Below are 16927 nucleotides of genomic sequence, written 5' to 3'. Positions count from 1 at the left end.
TGCACATGTTTGCCAGATGACAACATCAGACCGCTGGGTAAAGAATGCTCTACAGTATGGGTATCAGATAGAGTTTCAGGCTACGCGTCCAAACAGATTTCTCCAGTCACCTGTTTCGGCACATCCCGAGAAGCACAGGCTACTACAACAGGCAATACAACATCTGTTGCAAATAGCAGCCATAGAACCGGTTCACCAGCACCAGAAATTTCAAGGGGTTTATTCTGTTCTCTTTCTTGTGCCCAAACAAGGAAACAATTGGAGGGCGGTGCTCGATCTAAAATTTCTAAACAGATTTGTCAGATACCGCAAATTTTGTATGGAAACATTGGTGTCCATAAAAGCTATTCAGCCTCGAGACTTCCTAGCTTCCATAGATCTAACCGAAGCATATTTACATGTGCCAATCCATCCGCAGCACCGCAAGTTCCTCCGCTTTGTTTACAACAATCACCACTATCAGTACAGGGCAATGCCCTTTGGCTTGGCGTCAGTGCCGAGGGTCTTCACAAAAATTATGGTGACCCTTGTCGCGCATCTCCGTCAACATGAGTTGAATCTTTACCCATATTTGGACGACATTCTGATTCGTTCCCACACAGCACAGTCAGCTTATCAGGACATTCACACCATACTAACCGTTCTCCACGATCACGGATTCTTAGTCAACATCCACAAGAGTCATTTGTTCCCTCAACAACGTTTACAGCATTTGGGAGCAATGATAGATACGGAACTGGAGACAATTTCTCTTTTGGAAGACAGAGTTCAAAAGATAAAGTTGGCGGTTCAACCATTGTTAGCGAAGCCTGTGGAGGACTTAATGGTCTTAGCACGGGTTTTAGGCATGCTTGTTTCCTCTATCCAAGTTACGCCATGGGCCAGATTTCATGTTCGTCCTCTACAATGGACACTGTTACCTTACCAGTGGCAGATAGCACATTCCATGCATCTCCAGGTTCCTCTGACGTTACGATTGAGAACCGCTCTTCATTGGTGGACAAAGGATTGCAATCTACGCAGAGGGCTTTCCTTAAAGGACCCACCACGGGAGACTGTCACATCAGATGCGAGTCTCCAGGGGTGGGGAGCTCACTGCAGAGGTAAAATCCTGCAGGGATCTTGGTCCCCTCACGAATCAAACCAAAGCATCAACTTACTAGAACTTCGGGCAGCACGGTTGGCACTGCAACATTTTGTGCCTTTATTCCATCTCCAACATGTGCTCCTGAGAACAGACAACAACTGTGTGAAAGCGTTCATAAATCGTCAAGGAGGAACGAAGTCTCTGGTTCTTCATCAGGAGGCATCTCTACTAATTTCCTGGGCAGAGCTCACGCTACAATCATTGACAGCGGAATATATAAAGAGAGTAGAGAATGTACAAGCGGACTGGTTAAGCAGCCAGGAGATGTTGCTGGGAGAGTAGCAGTTGCACAAAGATGTGTTCAAACAGCTATGCAGAAGGTTCGGAAGGATGGATGTGGACCTTTTCGCTTCAGATGTCAATCATCAACTGAAGAGGTATTACACTCGCTATCCATCTGTCAGAGCAGAGGGTGTAGATGCCCTAAACTCTCCTTGGCCGAAGGCAACACTGTATCTTTTCCCTCCTTTTCCATTGCTATCTCGGGTAATGAAAAAGGTAAGGATGGAGAGGGCCAATGTTGTTCTACTAACATCAGATTGGCCAAGGAGGCCATGGTTCTCAGAGCTAGTCAACCTATCTGTCGAGCCCCCATGGCGTCTGCCTCTTCGACCAGATTTGCTGCTCCAAGGACCGCTTCGCCACCCCGATCTCCAATGGTTGAGCTTAACCGCATGGAAATTGAGCGGGGCAAACTGCTTAGGGCTGGATTACCAACGCAAGTGGTAACCATAATATTGGCATCTAGAAGACAGTCCACAATAAGAAGCTACCAGTATACCTGGGTGGCCTTTTTGAAATGGTGTAATAGGAATCATGTTACACCTAGGAAGGCGGGAATTACAGAGGTGTTATCCTTTTTAAATGCTGGTTTGAAGAATGGGTTGAGACCCAATACTTTGAGACGACAAGCATCTGCGTTGTCAACAGTCCTGTCTAAGTCTTCTTATGCATCACTGGGAGCTCATCCCTATATGAAACAATTTCTAAGAGGGGCTTCACTCTTGTCAGCACCTGTTCATCATCGTTTTCCAACATGGAATCTTCACAAGGTCTTTGCAGCTCTTCAAAAACCGCCATTTGAACCATTGAAAACGTCTACGTTACGAATACTTTCCTTCAAAGTATTATTTCTCATAGCAATAACATCAGCTAGACGAGTATCTGAACGTGGAGCTCTCTCCGTGGCAAAACATCTATGTATCTTCCATACTGACAGAGTCATTTTGAGAACAGATTCTACTTTCGTTCCAAAAGTTAATTCAGCCTTTCACTGTCAGCAGGAAATAATATTGCCAACATTTTGTCCTTCCCCAAAGCATCCTCTAGAGCACGCTTGGCATTCATTGGATGTGAGGAGAGCCCTTAAAGTATATATAACTAGGACTAGGCCAGTAAGGCAAACATTCTTTGTTTGTTTCTTACCACCCAACTACTCTCGGTAAAAAGGTGTCCTCCTCTACTTTGGCGAGATGGATTAAGGGCTGCATTGCCTTACCATACAGTTCTCTAAACATACCATTACCTTCAGGTATCATTGCTCATTCCACTAGAGCAGCAGCTGCCGCTGCAGCTTATTCAACAAATGCATCTCTTCAAGAAATATGTAGGGCGGCCACTTGGGCAAACCCTAACACTTTTACTAAACATTATAAAATAGATATTTGTGCTTCCGCTGTAGCAGCCTTTGGGAGGCGAGTTATTCAGCAGGTCTTGAGTGATCACGGAACATTTCTGTACCCACCCAATCAATACGTCAGCTCTGGAACATCCCACTTGGGGGTGTCCTGGTGCCCACTGGAGAAGGAACCGTTTTACTCACCAGAAAGGTGTTTTTCAGTGGGCGCCAGGACACCGCCAAGGCCCACCCTGGGATGCAGACAACGGGGAACATTATAATAAAACGGGTGGACACTGAGGAGTCAATGATCACTCTTATTCCATGTATCATTCAGTGCAGTTGGCACTCGCTCTGCGTAGAGACTATAGTTATTTTTACACCTTAACTGTCAAATGTATGTTTTCATCATTACAGTTAATGTTCTCACAGTTTTTTAGATATGTCTAAGTTTATATTTTAAGCTTGGCCAGACGGCGAACTAGCACTCCGTGGGAGGGGCCGCATTAACAGTCAGTTTGGAGTGTTAACGCTTTCCTGCCTCAAGCACTAGCAAGGAACACAATACCCACTTGGCGGTGTCCTGGCGCCCACTGAGAAACACCTTTCTGGTGAGTAAAACGGTTCCTTCCTCTCTCAATTCAGAGATGCTCTACTGAGTTCCATCTCCTCTGAGATTTGAAGGGCCCCCCCTTGTCTCTACAGATCAGGCCCAACATTCAACCTCAGCTGAAGAATGTTTGTAGCAACAATACTCTCATGGGGTCTGAACTGGAGGTGACCGACCAGGAGAGAGACCTCAGGGTTGTAGTGGACAGCACGATGAAAATGTTGATCCAGTGTGCGGCAGCTGTGAAAAAGGCAAATTCCATGCTAGGGATAATTAGGAAAGGTATTGAAAATAAAACAGCTGATATCATAATGCCGTTGTATAAATCTATGGTGCGGCCGCATTTGGAATACTGTGTACAGTTCTGGTCGCCTCATCTCAAAAAGGGTATTCTAGAGTTGGAAAAGGTTCAGAAGAGGGCAACCAGAATGATCAAGGGGATGGAGCGACTCCCTTACGAGGAAAGGTTGCAGCATTAGGGGCTTTTTAGTTTAGAGAAAAGGCAGGTCAGAGGAGACATGATAGAAGTGTATAAAATTATGCATGGCATTGAGAAAGTGGATAGAGAAAAGTTTTTCTCCCTCTCTGTCAGGATGCAGGATTGGGGCCCTGAGGATTCAGAAGACGAAGAAAGGGAGGGGGTCGTTTATCCAGAGTTGTGCGAAGAAGCAGGAGAAGGGGGGGAGGAAATCCCAGAGATAGAACTGTCTAGCAATAAAGACCTTGGAAGGCTCACAGACTCCCTTGAAGTTCCCACGCCTCCTCCCCCCTTGAATTCAGAGCAGTTAGAGGGAATGGGAGGGCCTCCTGAGCCAGGGACAAGCAAAGATAAACCGCCAGACAGTTTAAACATTGCCCCGCCACTTTCCCCCATACCAGAGTCAGAGCGTTCAGAAGGGGAGGGGGACGTGCTTCCTCCTTCACCGCGCACCAGGAGGCAGCTAAAGCGAAGAGAAAGGAGGGGGGAGAGAAGGGTGGTGGACGAGAGCACTTTGAGGCGGAGTGAGAGAATTCGCGCCCATTTTCCCCCTTCTTAAGGGACAGGAGAGATAGTGACCCCTTGTTCTGTCAACTCTCTTGTATGTCGCAGGATATGTTTTGTAGTGCATCTTCATGAGAATACGTAGTTTGTGTCTGGATATTACTTTAATAAAGACTGAATTGCTTTCATCAACTGGTCTGGTTCCTGAGTCCCATCCTGGATACGACACTTTCTCATAATACTAGAACTCGTGGACATTCAAAGAAGCTGAATGTTGGAAGATTCAGGACAGACAAAAGGAAGTACTTCTTTACTCAGCACATAAACTATGGAATTTGCTCCCACAAGATGCAGTAATGGCCACCAGCTTGGACGGCTTTAAAAGAAGATTAGACAAATTCATGGAGGACAGGGCTATCAATGGCTACTAGCCATGATGGCTGTGCTCTGCCACCCTAGTCAGAGGCAGCATGCTTCTGAAAACCAGTTGCCAGAAGCCTCAGGAGGGGAGAGTGTTCTTGCACTCTGGTCCTGCTTGCGGGCTTCCCCCAGGTACCTGGTTGGCCACTGTGAGAACAGGATGCTGGACTAGATGGGCCACTGGCCTGATCCAGCAGGCTCTTCTTATGTTCTTGTGTCCTCTAACACCTTTGATTTCTCCAGGAGAAGGGTCCAATATCCTTAGAGGCTGAGGCCAAGGCCGATCCACTCAATCCTTCAATCACTCCTGAGGGGGACGAGGCAGAGTGGAGCGGGGAGATAGAAGAGGATTGCTTGCACTGTCTGTTTCAGTCTTCAGACTATCTTCCCTTATTCCACAAGTCCTTAACCACATTGGGTCTTGACGGACGGTGCCTGAACCCTCATCTGCCCCAGTCAAGGGGGCTAAAGTGCTAAAAGCTTGCAAGTCTTCAGTTCATTCCTTCCCAGTTCCCAGTTCTCGACAAAATGGCAAAAAAATGGCATCATCCTCTTCATGCATGCCGAGTGACAGCTTTTGCTACCAAGTTTTATTCACTAGATCCGGAATTCATGAATTTTCTGAAGGTCTCTGCAGTGGACGGGCCGATTTTGAGTCTGGTTTCCAGGTCTCTCCTTCCCAAAGGAAGTGACTCTCAATTCAAAGATGCATCTTAGCGGAGACTGTACTTCACTCTTCAAAGCACCCATGACACCTCAGCATATGCCATATGAGCTTCCTGTGCTGCCTGAACCCAGCTAGAATTCAGAAGAGTTTGGTCACGCTACACATGGCTGCAGCGTTTGTGGCAGATGCAACGTTCAGTGCAACGCAGGGCTATGCCCACAGGTGTGGTAGCTCGCTGGATCCTTTGGCTACGCCACTGGGATGCTGACAACACTGCTCATACCACTTTTTCCACAGCCCCCTATTCAGGCTCCCTTTTGTTTGGGCCTTACACGGCGTGGGTCCGCAATACCTGATGGAACGCCTCTCCCGATAGGAACCTACCCGTACACTGTGTGCAACATTGAAGGCCCTCCTCCGGGTCCCGACTCATAGAGAGGCTCGGAGGATGACGACAAGATCTAGTGCCTTCTCAGTGGTGGCCCCCGAACTATGGAACAGTCAGCCTGATGAGGTGTGCCTGGCGCCAACCTTGCTTTCTTTTCGGCGCCGGGTTAAAACATACCTCTTTTCCCAGGCATTTTAATATATTTTAGTATATTTATAACACTCTGGTATACTAAATTAATTGTGTAATATGTTTTTAGCTTTGAGAATTGTTATTATGTGTGTGGTAATTATGTGATTTTATCTTATTGTATTTTTATATTTATGTTGTTCACCGCCCAGAGAGCCATTGGCTGCGGGCGGTATAGAAACTGAATAAATAATAATAATAAATAATAATTAGGCCCTCAGGGCAGTGCTGGTTGATCCCAAGGATAAGAGAAAACCTGTGTTAGCCACAACTAAATGAGATGATTGCAGAGCTGCCAACAGGTCTTCATCTTATCCATACCAACAGTTTTTTCGGCCCTTGTAACCCTCAGGTAGGGGCCACAGTTTTTGCTGTTCAAGAAGCTACTAGAACAGACAGTGCTTCTTTGGCCGCAACCAGAATAAGTTCTTGGGATGCCAGAAGTGTACTCTGCCCTCTGGCCCTGGGGGACATGAGCATCACCAGTACTGATGCCATCCCTATAGGTAGCAGGCTTCTTTACTTTGCCAGCGCTTGGAGGCATGTAACAATGGATGCTTGGGTGCAAGATACTGTGACTCATGATTACTCTATAGAATCCTTGGAGCTCTCTCTTCACAGGTTTCTACTGTCTTCCCTCTCCTCCTCTCCCAAGAGGCAGGCAATAATGACAGAAGCCTAGAGCTGGTGAATCCCGCCAAATTTTACTCAGGTGTCTGCTCCATTTTGCTTGCAGTGCCCGTAAAAGATCATTCGTTGAGGGCAATACTAGACCGCAAATTCCTAAACTCCTTTGTCAGGCATTGGCGCTTCATGATGGAGTCTCTGGTGTCAGTTGTGGGCACCAGAGGTCCTGTGGAGGTGCTCTAGGAAGGAGACTTTTTGGCTTCTATCAATCTGAAGGAAGCCTTTGTGCATGTTTCCATCCTGCCCTCCCATCAAAAGTTCCTGTGGTTCGGTTATGACCAGGCTCATTTCCAGTACCGGGCTGTACCGTTTGGTCTCTTGTCAGATACAGGGATGTTCACAAAGCTGATGGTTGCTCTGGTGGTGTTCCTACAGCTCCAGGGAATCCACATCTTGTTGTTCTGTGCGATGCAGCAAACCCAGTTGGCACAAGAGATTGCTAAGAGTATCCCGGTTAAAGGATTTCAGGTCCGGTAGAGATTCAGACGCGTTAAAAGGTTTAAGAGTCTTTATTTCAAAAGACATTCAGTTACAAGAATCACAAGCTCCAATACAACCCCCACACTTTGCTTTCGGTTTGCCCAGCGCTTATATCTCATTCCGTGCCCTTGCTCAGCAACATCTGCAGTTTGGCCTTGGCACGAACACATTGCTGGCTTAACCCCACAATTGCCTGTTTCACTGTCCTTGTGGAAATACATTGCTTCTGAGCACACAATACATCTATCCCTACCTGGATGATCTCGTATGGGCGCACACCACGTCTCAGGCATCCACCCATGTGTTTCTCACTCTCAAAGCCTTGAGGGACCGTGGCTTCCTCATCAAACTAGAGAAGAGTCACCTGTTTCTAATACAGTGCCTTCAGCATCTCGGGGCCATATTGGACACGGCTCGTGCAATGGTGTTTCTGTCCCCAGAGAGGATAGCAGCCACCATCCACATAGCTCGCGGCCTGATGGCCAGAAGGATGGAGGATGTGATGCTTCTAGTCAAGGTGCTGGAACTGTTAATACCCTCCATTCATATTGTTCCCTGAGCTCACTACCATACCTGACCACTTCAGTGGGCTCTTCTGCCTTTTCAGCTGGATATCGCCAATCCAAACACAGGATTGCCAATCCAAACACCTCTTCCCTTGCCTGCGGTCCTCATTTCACTGGTGGATAGTGACGGAATCTGCACAAAGGAATTCCCTTCAGAGTACCTGAGAGGCCTCTGATTACAACCAATGCCAGTCTGCTGAGGTGGGGTGCCCATTGCAATTCCATCTTCATACAAGGCAAGTGGAAGGCTGCCGAGCAACTACTCAGCATAAACTTGCTGGAGTTGTGAGCAGTGCGTCTAGCTCTCCTCCATTTTTATCAGAAGTTCCATCTGACCAACATTTTCATTTGGACTGACATCAGTGTGAAAGCACATTTGAACCATCAAGGGGGCACACGGTCGAGGGCCCTCCAAGCAGAATCGACTCTCATCTTCAATTGGGCTGAATGTCACCTATGATCCCTGAGGGCTGATCACCTCAGTGGTGACCTCAGTATCGCAGCGGACTGGCTCAGCAGACAACAGATTCTTTGTTGGGAGTAGAAACTGCATCCCAGGGTGTTTCATCAACTGCATCGTCAGTTCAGTCCATTTATAATAGATCTCTTCACCTCGACTCAGAATGCTCAACTTGTAAGTTCTTTGCACGATATCATTAATGGGACCCTGGAGCAATCAATGCGCTGTCAACTCCATGGCCGAGAGGGCTACTCTGTGCCTTCCCTCCAGTTCCTCTGTTGGGGTGGACCAGGAAGATTCATCAGGAACGTGCTCGAATTGTTCTGGCACCTTACTGGCCACGCAGGCCATGGTTTTTGGATCTGCTAGGTCTCTCAGTCCAGAAACTGTGGCATCTACCATCGTGGCCAGACCTGCTCTCTCAGGGTCCGCTTTGTCATCGGGATCCCAACTGGCTGAGTCTGACAGCCTGGGTGTTGAGTGGAGCCACTTGAGACATTCAGGGCTCTCTAAGGAAGTTTTAGCTACCATTTTGGCCTCTAGAAGGCCTTCCACAGTCCATGTTTATCAAGCCACATGGTCAGCCTTTGCTGCATGGTGCTTTAAAAAATAGGTCTGTCTATCCAGTGCTATGGTTAATCAACTACTCTATTTCCTCCATGTGAGTCTCTCAATGGGACTGAAGCCTAATACTCTGCACAGGCAGGCCCCAGCCATTTCGCCCATATTGTCTGCTCAATTGGACCAGACTTCCCTTGGAACACTCCCTTTGGTCAAGCTGTTCCTGAGAGGGGCTTCTCTCCTTTAATCACATGTAGTCCATCAGTTTCCCTCTTGAAGCCTTCCAAAGGTCCTTCAGGCATTGCAACGTTCTGCTTTTGAGCCTCTCAAGACAGCATCATTATGTTTGCTCTCATATAAAATCCTGTTTCTCGTGGCAGTTACTTCAGCCCGGAGAGTATTGGATCTGGCACCTTTGTGCATTGCCCATCACCTCTGTGTGTTCCATAAGGATTCTGTGCTGTTACGTCCAGATCCTACTTTTAAACCTAAAGTCTCTTCTGTTTTCCATTGCAGTCAGGATATTGACTTCCATTGCAGTCAAGGATACCTTCCTTGTGTCCACAGCTGACTCATCCCCTTGAGAAGGCCTGGTATTCCCTGGATGTACATTAGGCCCTAAACTTTTACCTCACTAGGACCCGGGACATTCGTCATACTGACTCTGTTTTTGTCTCACTTCATCCAAGGAGCTTGAGGAAGAAGGTCACCAACTCAACACTCTCTCTTTGGCTGCAGGCTTGCATCACTCTGGCTTATGAATCTCTTCGGATACCGGTGCCTCCAAATGTCACTGCCCATTCTAAGAAGCCGATGGCCACTATGGCTGCCTTTGCAACCAGCGTACCCATTGCAGATATTTGTATGCCTGCTGTGTGGTCCAGACCAAATTCCTTTATTAGACATTATAAAGTAGATTGTTGTGCTTCTGCAGATGCCTCATTTGGTAGGCGGGTTCTACAACAGGTACTATCTTCCTCTTAGGTAGCCTGGGCCCACACTACTGGGACTGCTTTGGTACATCCCACCTGATGGTATGCTACCTGGGGAAAATGGACCATTGGTCTCACCCAAAAGGTGGTTTTCCCAGGTATCATACCATCAGGGCCCTCCCTGTTGAGGGGGCTGCCTAACTTTTTCTGTAGATAGTTTTTTCTATTGTGTAATATGGCTTCAACTTGTTTCAGCTCAATCCAGTTTGAATCACATTAACTGCACGAGTCATGTTACTGCTAAGGTTGTTTTTCACAGTTTTTTACTGTTTGTTCATATTTCCTGATGGGAGTCAAGATGTGTATTATGATTATTGCTGTTCCTTGTATACTTTTCTGTCAGAGTTTTCAGTGTGAAGAGAGATGCACGGATCTGGTGTACAGTTTATCCGGAATGGACTGGGGTCAAGCCGGAAGGAGCAGCTGAAGTCTTGACTTGCGTGCATTCCTGCCTTTGGACATCAGGCCGTGCTACAGCCCACCTCATGGTACGATACCTGGGAAAACCACCTTTCAGGTGAGACCAATGGTCCAATTTCTACACTTTCAGCTTTCAGGAAGAGCCTATCTCTGTTTCTTATGCTGCTTATCGTGGCTTCCAGGGGAAAGCAAATAGATTTCTAGTGGCATCTTTGTCTCAATTAGCACTGTGTTAGCTGAACTTTGAAACCTCCTTTAGCACTGCCGTATACACTGTTGTAGGTAGAGACAGGTGAGTCGTGTATGAATCCTTGTGCAGAAGCAGGACTGCAGGCATGAAAGGAACAGATAATTCTTTCTCCCAAATTTACATTGCCAACTGGAGTCAAGCTTCCTCCTGTTCTTGGATCTTCATTCTAATATAGAGGAGCAGTTAGTCTTGGCTATGGCCCAGATACTGTACCAACAAAAGAAGGAAAGGCTAGTAACAGTGGCCCTTACATCATAATTTTTTTCCCCAAGTAGCATGCCATCAGGTGGGTTGTAGTGCTGCCTAGCATCCAAAAGCAGGAACACACAGGAATCAAGACTTGAGCTGCTCCTTCTGGTCCTCACTCCATTCCCGCCTTTGTCCAAGGGGTTCTCTTACAGCCTTAGTCTTGCTAATCTGTGTCTGCTACTCTTTTGCTGTGAATCTTACGGAACTGTGTTAATTGTGGTGTAACCAAGAGTCGTGCAGTGTGTATCTTCTTGGGAGTGTGTGTTAAATTGGGAGAGTTCTCTCGCCATTTTTTCCTTCCCCCCGTCTCAACCCCTCTCTCTAGCAGGGTTTTGTTAGAGGTTCCCCTCTACTCCTCTCTTCCCCTCCACAGGGCTTGTGGCTGCAGCTCTGGCAGTCTGCTTTCCCCGATCTCCCGTCTTGTTCACTCTGCCTGCTTGAGCTTGCAGCTGCAGCTCTCGGTGGCTCCACATCTCCCTTTTACCTGATCTCTTCCCTTGTCTACTCCATCTGCATCCCTTGGCAGCTCCCCACTCTCTCAGGCATGCTGGTTTTTTAGTCCAGAGCTTGCAGCTCTGAAGCAGCAGCAGCTGTCTCCATTGCCTGTTCCTTCACCTGGAACTCATGGTTGCAGCTCTGAGCTTTTGCCGGGCCTTTGCTGAAGCAGTGGCAGCTGTTCCCCTTGTCTGTATTTTTACCCAGGTCTCGCAGCTGCGGCTCCAGGCTCTTGTCGAGGCAGAGGGGCCTGTCTAGGTGGCAGCGGGGGCAGCTTACAGTGGCAGCTAGCGGCTGACGATTTTTTAAACCTTGAGTCCTCTTCCCCACTTCAGTTACTCTGTTTTGTCCTTTCCTGCTATTTTTTGTCTCAGCTGCCATTGTTTTTGTTTTTTGCCCTCTTCTCCATCTGTCACTTTTTGTGTTGTTTTCTCCACTCTTTTTCTCTGCCCTAATACTTTTCTGCTACTCTAGCTATCCACGTTATTGTTCCTTGCCATTTCTGCATTATTTTCTTCCCATTCCTCTATCTTGGACAGAAGGCAGGGAGAGGTTAAAAAAAAGAGAGGCTGAGAGACACTAACAGCAGATCTCCATCTGCAGTTTGAGCTGCACTGCACCCCTCTACTGTGTGTGTGTGCCTGGGCTCCTGATTCACCATACCCGTTTTCCAGTGCATGGATGACATTCTGGTTACCGCACCCGTCTACCATGTGCGTGTACACCATGGCAGTTCCAGCTGTGTATGCAGACTCCCTGGCCTAGGTCTCTGAACCTGAACAGCAGGGCATATTTGACACTGGAAGGTCCCAACACAAGTCTGATTCCAATTTGGGCTCCAAGGTGACTTTAAAGCATAAAGCCTCAAAACACCATTCTGCTGTGTGTTGGGGAAAAAACAGAGACTGACCACCTTTCAGTATGGTTGTGATGACTTTATTTTTTCTGTTGCTGCAGCAAGGGGAGAGAGATCTTACAAGACTGTGTTGTAAGGAAAAATGGATCTCTCTCTGCTCTTTTGAGCAGGTTGTTCAATACTTATATTCAGGAAAACCAAGTTACAAGCAAGCGTAATGGGATTGCAGAAGCTTCAAACGTTAACTACTTGCTATAGCATTCTCCTAACCACAGCCTAGCAACAACCCGTACTCAGCCTGGCAATGGCAGTTAGGGGTTGGAAATTAACCACAAACTGTCCCGTGCCATTTCCCCTTGTCTGCCTTCATAGTCTGTTAACTTTGCAGACATGCTAGCTTTTGCAATCATGATTCTAACTTGTACTTAAGGAAATATGCTCATTCAAAATTGAGGCCGAGGCCAAGATGGAGTCCAGTTGGTTCGTTTATTCCAACTGCCAAGACTCCGCATTCCACCATACAGCTGGCAGCCAGGCGAGCACAATATATGACCACTCCAACCTCTCAGGAACGGTCTTCCTTGGCTGTCATTGTCACTGAGGCGCATGCACTTACTGAAGCTGCCATTACAGGTACAGAGACGCTGGCAGCATCATTTCATTCTCCATCAGTGTCATCAGATGAGGACTTTGATGGTTTCCCAGTCCAGCTTACTCTTGTTCCTGAGATTCCAGCTTGACAGCCGTCTTATCCTGCAGATTGCCAGCTTCTGGCTATTCCTTCTACTTTTGCTCATCCTACTTCTGCTTAGGCTATTCCTGACACAGGTCCCCACTGCTACTGTATCAGGGTCTTAGTTGGCTCCTGTTCCCCAGTTGGATCTGTCACTGCCAGCCACCTCAACAGGTGTCCTCAATGCCTGCAGTTCGGCAGCTTTGCTTGCTGCCTCCTGCACAAGTTCCCTTGCTCGGCTTGCACTTGTCTCCAGATTTTGTCTCTCAACTCAATGATGGAGTGCTAGGGCTCCTTTTTGCAAATGCAGCTTCCAGTGCAGCCTCAAGTTCAGCTTCCATCACATTTTCAAGTCCAACCTGTTCCGCCATCTCACACCAGGACTAATGTTTTTCACTATCTCTCTGAACCTTGAGTCCTCTGCCCCTCTTCATCCAATAATAAAAATGTTGAAGAGCACTGGGCCCAGGACTTAGCCCTGTGGTACCCCAGTCTTTACTTCCACCCAATTTGAGAAGGAACCATTGATAAGCACCCTTTCAGTATAATTCCAAAGCCAACTGTGGATCCATCTGATAGTTGTTCCATCCAGCCCAAATTTAGCTAGCTTGATAATCAGAATATCATGGGGCATGTTGTCAAAAGCTTTGCTGAAGTCGAGATATATTATGTCCACAGCGTTCCCACAGTCTACAAGGGAGGTTACCCGATCAAAAAATGAGATAAGATTAGTTTGGCAGGATTTGTTCTTCATAAATCCATGTTGGTTCCTAGTAATCACTGCATTGTTTTCAAGGTGCTTACAGATTGACTGCTTTATCATCTCCAGAGTTTTTCCAGGGATTGATATTAGGCTGACTGATTTGTAGTTCCCCGGTTCTTCCTTTTTGCCCTTTTTGAAGATAGGGACAACATTAGCTCTCCTCCAGTCATCCGGCACTTCACCAGTCCTCCATGATTTTGCAAAGATGATAGACAGCGGTTCTGAGAGTTCTTCAGCCAGTTCCTTCAATACTCTAGGATGCAGTTTATCGGGTCCTGCTGATTTGAACTCATTCAAAGTGATTAGGTATTCCTTGACCATTTGTCAATCTGAAGTTCCAATCCTGCCCCTTCTACTTCATGTTTTCCGGGAGGGTCATCGGCTCTTTTTTGGGAGGAGACTGAACCAAAGTAGGAATTGAGGATTTCTGCCTTTGTCATCTGGTGCTGCTTCCCTTTTAGCCAAATTTTGGCTGACCCACACCCTGGTCCAGACTGTCAACACCTGCGTGAAGTTGCATCTGAATTAACAAATGGACACCAGGTCTGAGGTGCTTCAGGCAAAGGCCACTCTCGTGTTTAGCTGAGCCAAGAGTCACCTGCATTCTCTGAGGGCAGAACACCTCTGTGGGGTTCTGAATGTCACAGCAGACCAGCTCAGCAGGCAACAGGTGGTCCCGTGGGAGTGGACGCTTCATCCCTCTGTGTTTCACCTTCTGCAACGCCGGTTCAGTCCCCTGACTGTGAATATGTTTGCTTTGAGCCACACTGCTCAGCTTCCCTGGTTTTTCTCAAGATATCTAGAGATGAGTCAGTCAGTGCTCTTCTGTCCTCTTGGCCAGATGGTCTTCTCTACACATTTTGGTCTGTGCTCCTACTGAGCTGGACACTGAGGAAGCTTTGGTGGCAGTCTTAAGGCCACATTATCTTCTTGGCTGCACACCTGCATTGTTTTGGCCTACGAGTCTCTCAAGATTCCAGTGCCTCGCAATATTATGGCACACTCTACTAGGTTTGCAGTCACCATGGCTGCATTTGCTACTAATGCAACTCTCGTGGATATTTGCAGGGCTGCAGTATGGTCTACACCAGACTCCTTTATCAGACACTGTAAGATAGACCATTGTGCCTCTGCTGCTTCGTTTGGAAGGCCCGTCCTACAACCAGTGGTATCTCATGTTTAGGCAGCTGGGGTGGTGCCTCCCTACTGGGGCTGCTTTGGTATATCCTACCTGATGGCATACTACCTGGGAAAAGCAGACCGTTGGTCTCACCTGAAAGGTGGTTTTCTCAGATGTTATGCCATCAGGACGCTCAGTTTTGGAGGGCTGCCTATACCTTCTCATAGTTTTCATTATGAACTTAATGCTAAGGCTCTTTGGTTGAATTTATAATGTTCTCAAGTGAGTCAAGACTTTATTGTATGTTTTTATGGAAGTTGCCGCTCCTTTATGTATGCAGATGCTCCCCCCCCTCCATTTTGTCGGTTCTTCATGCAACTGCTGTCAAGATGTCTTCCTTCAGCCTTGTCTGGAATGAACTGGAGTGAGGACCAGAAGGAGCAGCTCAAGTCTTCACTCCTGTGCATTCCTGCCTTTGGACACTAGATGGCACTAGGGTCTACCTGATGGCAAGATACCTGGGAAAATCACCTTTCAGGTGAGACCAATGGTCCATTCTACTCCTCTGCCATTCCCTGCCCCCTTTTCAACAGTGGAGGTTTCATTCTCAGCAGCAACCCTAATGGGAGAGAGTAAAGCAGAGTGTGAGAGCACAGGGACCTTCAGGGGATGTTCATTCCATGTTCCATCTATTTTGTCTCGGGAAAGGAACATGGGAGCATTAACAGCAATTAATTATTTCAACATAAAGCCATTGAGGAAATGTCACTGTCAGAAAAGTACTCAGGTATCTTCTTAATGTTTTTCACATGCTAAAGAAAAGTGGGAATTAGAGAACTACCTTTTACCTTTTAAAACTCACATGTAAGATAACGCTATTAAGGCAGACCCTTAAATCCATTTCATTTCAGTCGAGTAAGGGCAGTACCTCTCTTCCATAGATCTGACGCATCCTGATTCTCCCAGATCATGGCAGGTTTGCATATGGCAAGAGATATTACCAGTATCAAGCCCTTCATTTGGTGGCTTTTATGTCTCTAGTCTTTACCAATATCCAGGTAGCAATGGCATCACATCTCCAGACCCTGGGAGCCTGTTTTTTCCTGATTGGATAAAAACAAAAAAAGACTGCTAGAGCAGGCCAGTGGCCCATCTAGTCCAGTATGCTGTTCTCACAGTGGCAACCACATGACCATGGGAAGTCCGCAAGCAGGTCCTGAGCACAAGAGCATTCTCCCCTCCTGTGGTCTCCAGTAACTGCTTTTGGAAGCATACTGCCTCTGACTATGGAGGCAGAGCATAACCAGCATGGCTAGTAGCCATCCATAGCCTTATCCACCATGAATTTGTCTAATCCTCTTTTAAAGCCCTCCAAGTTGGTGGTCATCACTGCATTTTGTGGGAGTGAATTCTGTTGTTTAACTGTGTGCTGTGTGAAGAAGTACTTTCTTTTGTCTGTCCTGAATCTTCCAACATTCAGCTTAATTGGATGTTCTATGAGAGGGGAAAAACCTTTCTCTATCCACTTTCTCCATGCCATGCATTATTTTATACACTCCTATCATGTCATCTCTTACCTTTTCTCTAAATTAAAAAGCCCCAAATGCTGCAACCTTTCCTCATAGGGAAGCAATCCATCCTCTTCATGATTTGGGTTGCCCTTTTCTGAACCTTTTCCAACTCTACGATATCCTTTTTGAGGTGAGGTGACCAGAATTGTACACAGTATTGCAAATGTGACTGCACCATAGAATTGTATACTGGCATTTTGATATCAGCAGTTTTATTTTCAATATTTTTCTTAATGATCCCTAGCTTGGAATTTGCATTTCATAGCTGCCGCACCCTGGGTAGTCATCTTCATTGAGCTATCCACTATAACCCCAAGGTATTGTTCCTGGTCAATCAGCACCAGTTTAGACCCTATGAGCATATATGTAAAATTAAGAGTTTTTGCTCTAACATGCATAACTTTACACTTGCTTACATTTAATTGTATTTGCCATTTTACCACCCTTTCACACATTTGGGAGAGGTCCTTAGAGCTTTTCGCAATTTTTGTTTTGTTTTAACAACCCTGAACAATTTAGTATCGTCAATAAACTTGGCCACCTCACTGCTCACCCCATCTCTAGATTGTTTATGAACAAGTTAAAAAGCACAGGTTCTGATCTGATTCATCCAAAAACTGGGGTAATGAAGATGTCAGTGCATGAATTAACAGCTGCAGCCTCAATTTTCTGGTCCACAAGACAAAGTGTCTGTACTCCAGTT

At 46.7% G+C, this 16927-nt stretch overlaps 1 protein-coding gene across 3 annotated transcripts in view; it reads left to right on the top strand.

Moving 5' to 3' along the window:
- The window catches only part of LARP1B (La ribonucleoprotein 1B), a 102360-nt gene that overhangs the window by 51612 nt on the left and 33821 nt on the right, over window positions 1–16927 (top strand). The window contains exon 10 of one of the 3 annotated variants that reach the window (XM_061585056.1): window positions 10111–10256. The exons of the other annotated variants lie outside the window; for them this stretch is intronic. Coding sequence (XP_061441040.1) covers window positions 10111–10124 — 14 coding nt within the window. The 3' untranslated portion in view covers window positions 10125–10256. Of the gene's footprint in view, window positions 1–10110; window positions 10257–16927 lie in introns of those variants that run through there. 3 annotated transcript variants of the gene reach the window in all.

Source organism: Rhineura floridana, chromosome 9 (assembly GCF_030035675.1).
Source record: "Rhineura floridana isolate rRhiFlo1 chromosome 9, rRhiFlo1.hap2, whole genome shotgun sequence".
Classification (NCBI taxonomy): Eukaryota; Metazoa; Chordata; class Lepidosauria; order Squamata; family Rhineuridae; genus Rhineura; species Rhineura floridana.
The sequence above is the reverse complement of the archived record's forward strand: the minus strand, read 5'-3'. Positions and strand labels throughout refer to the sequence as shown.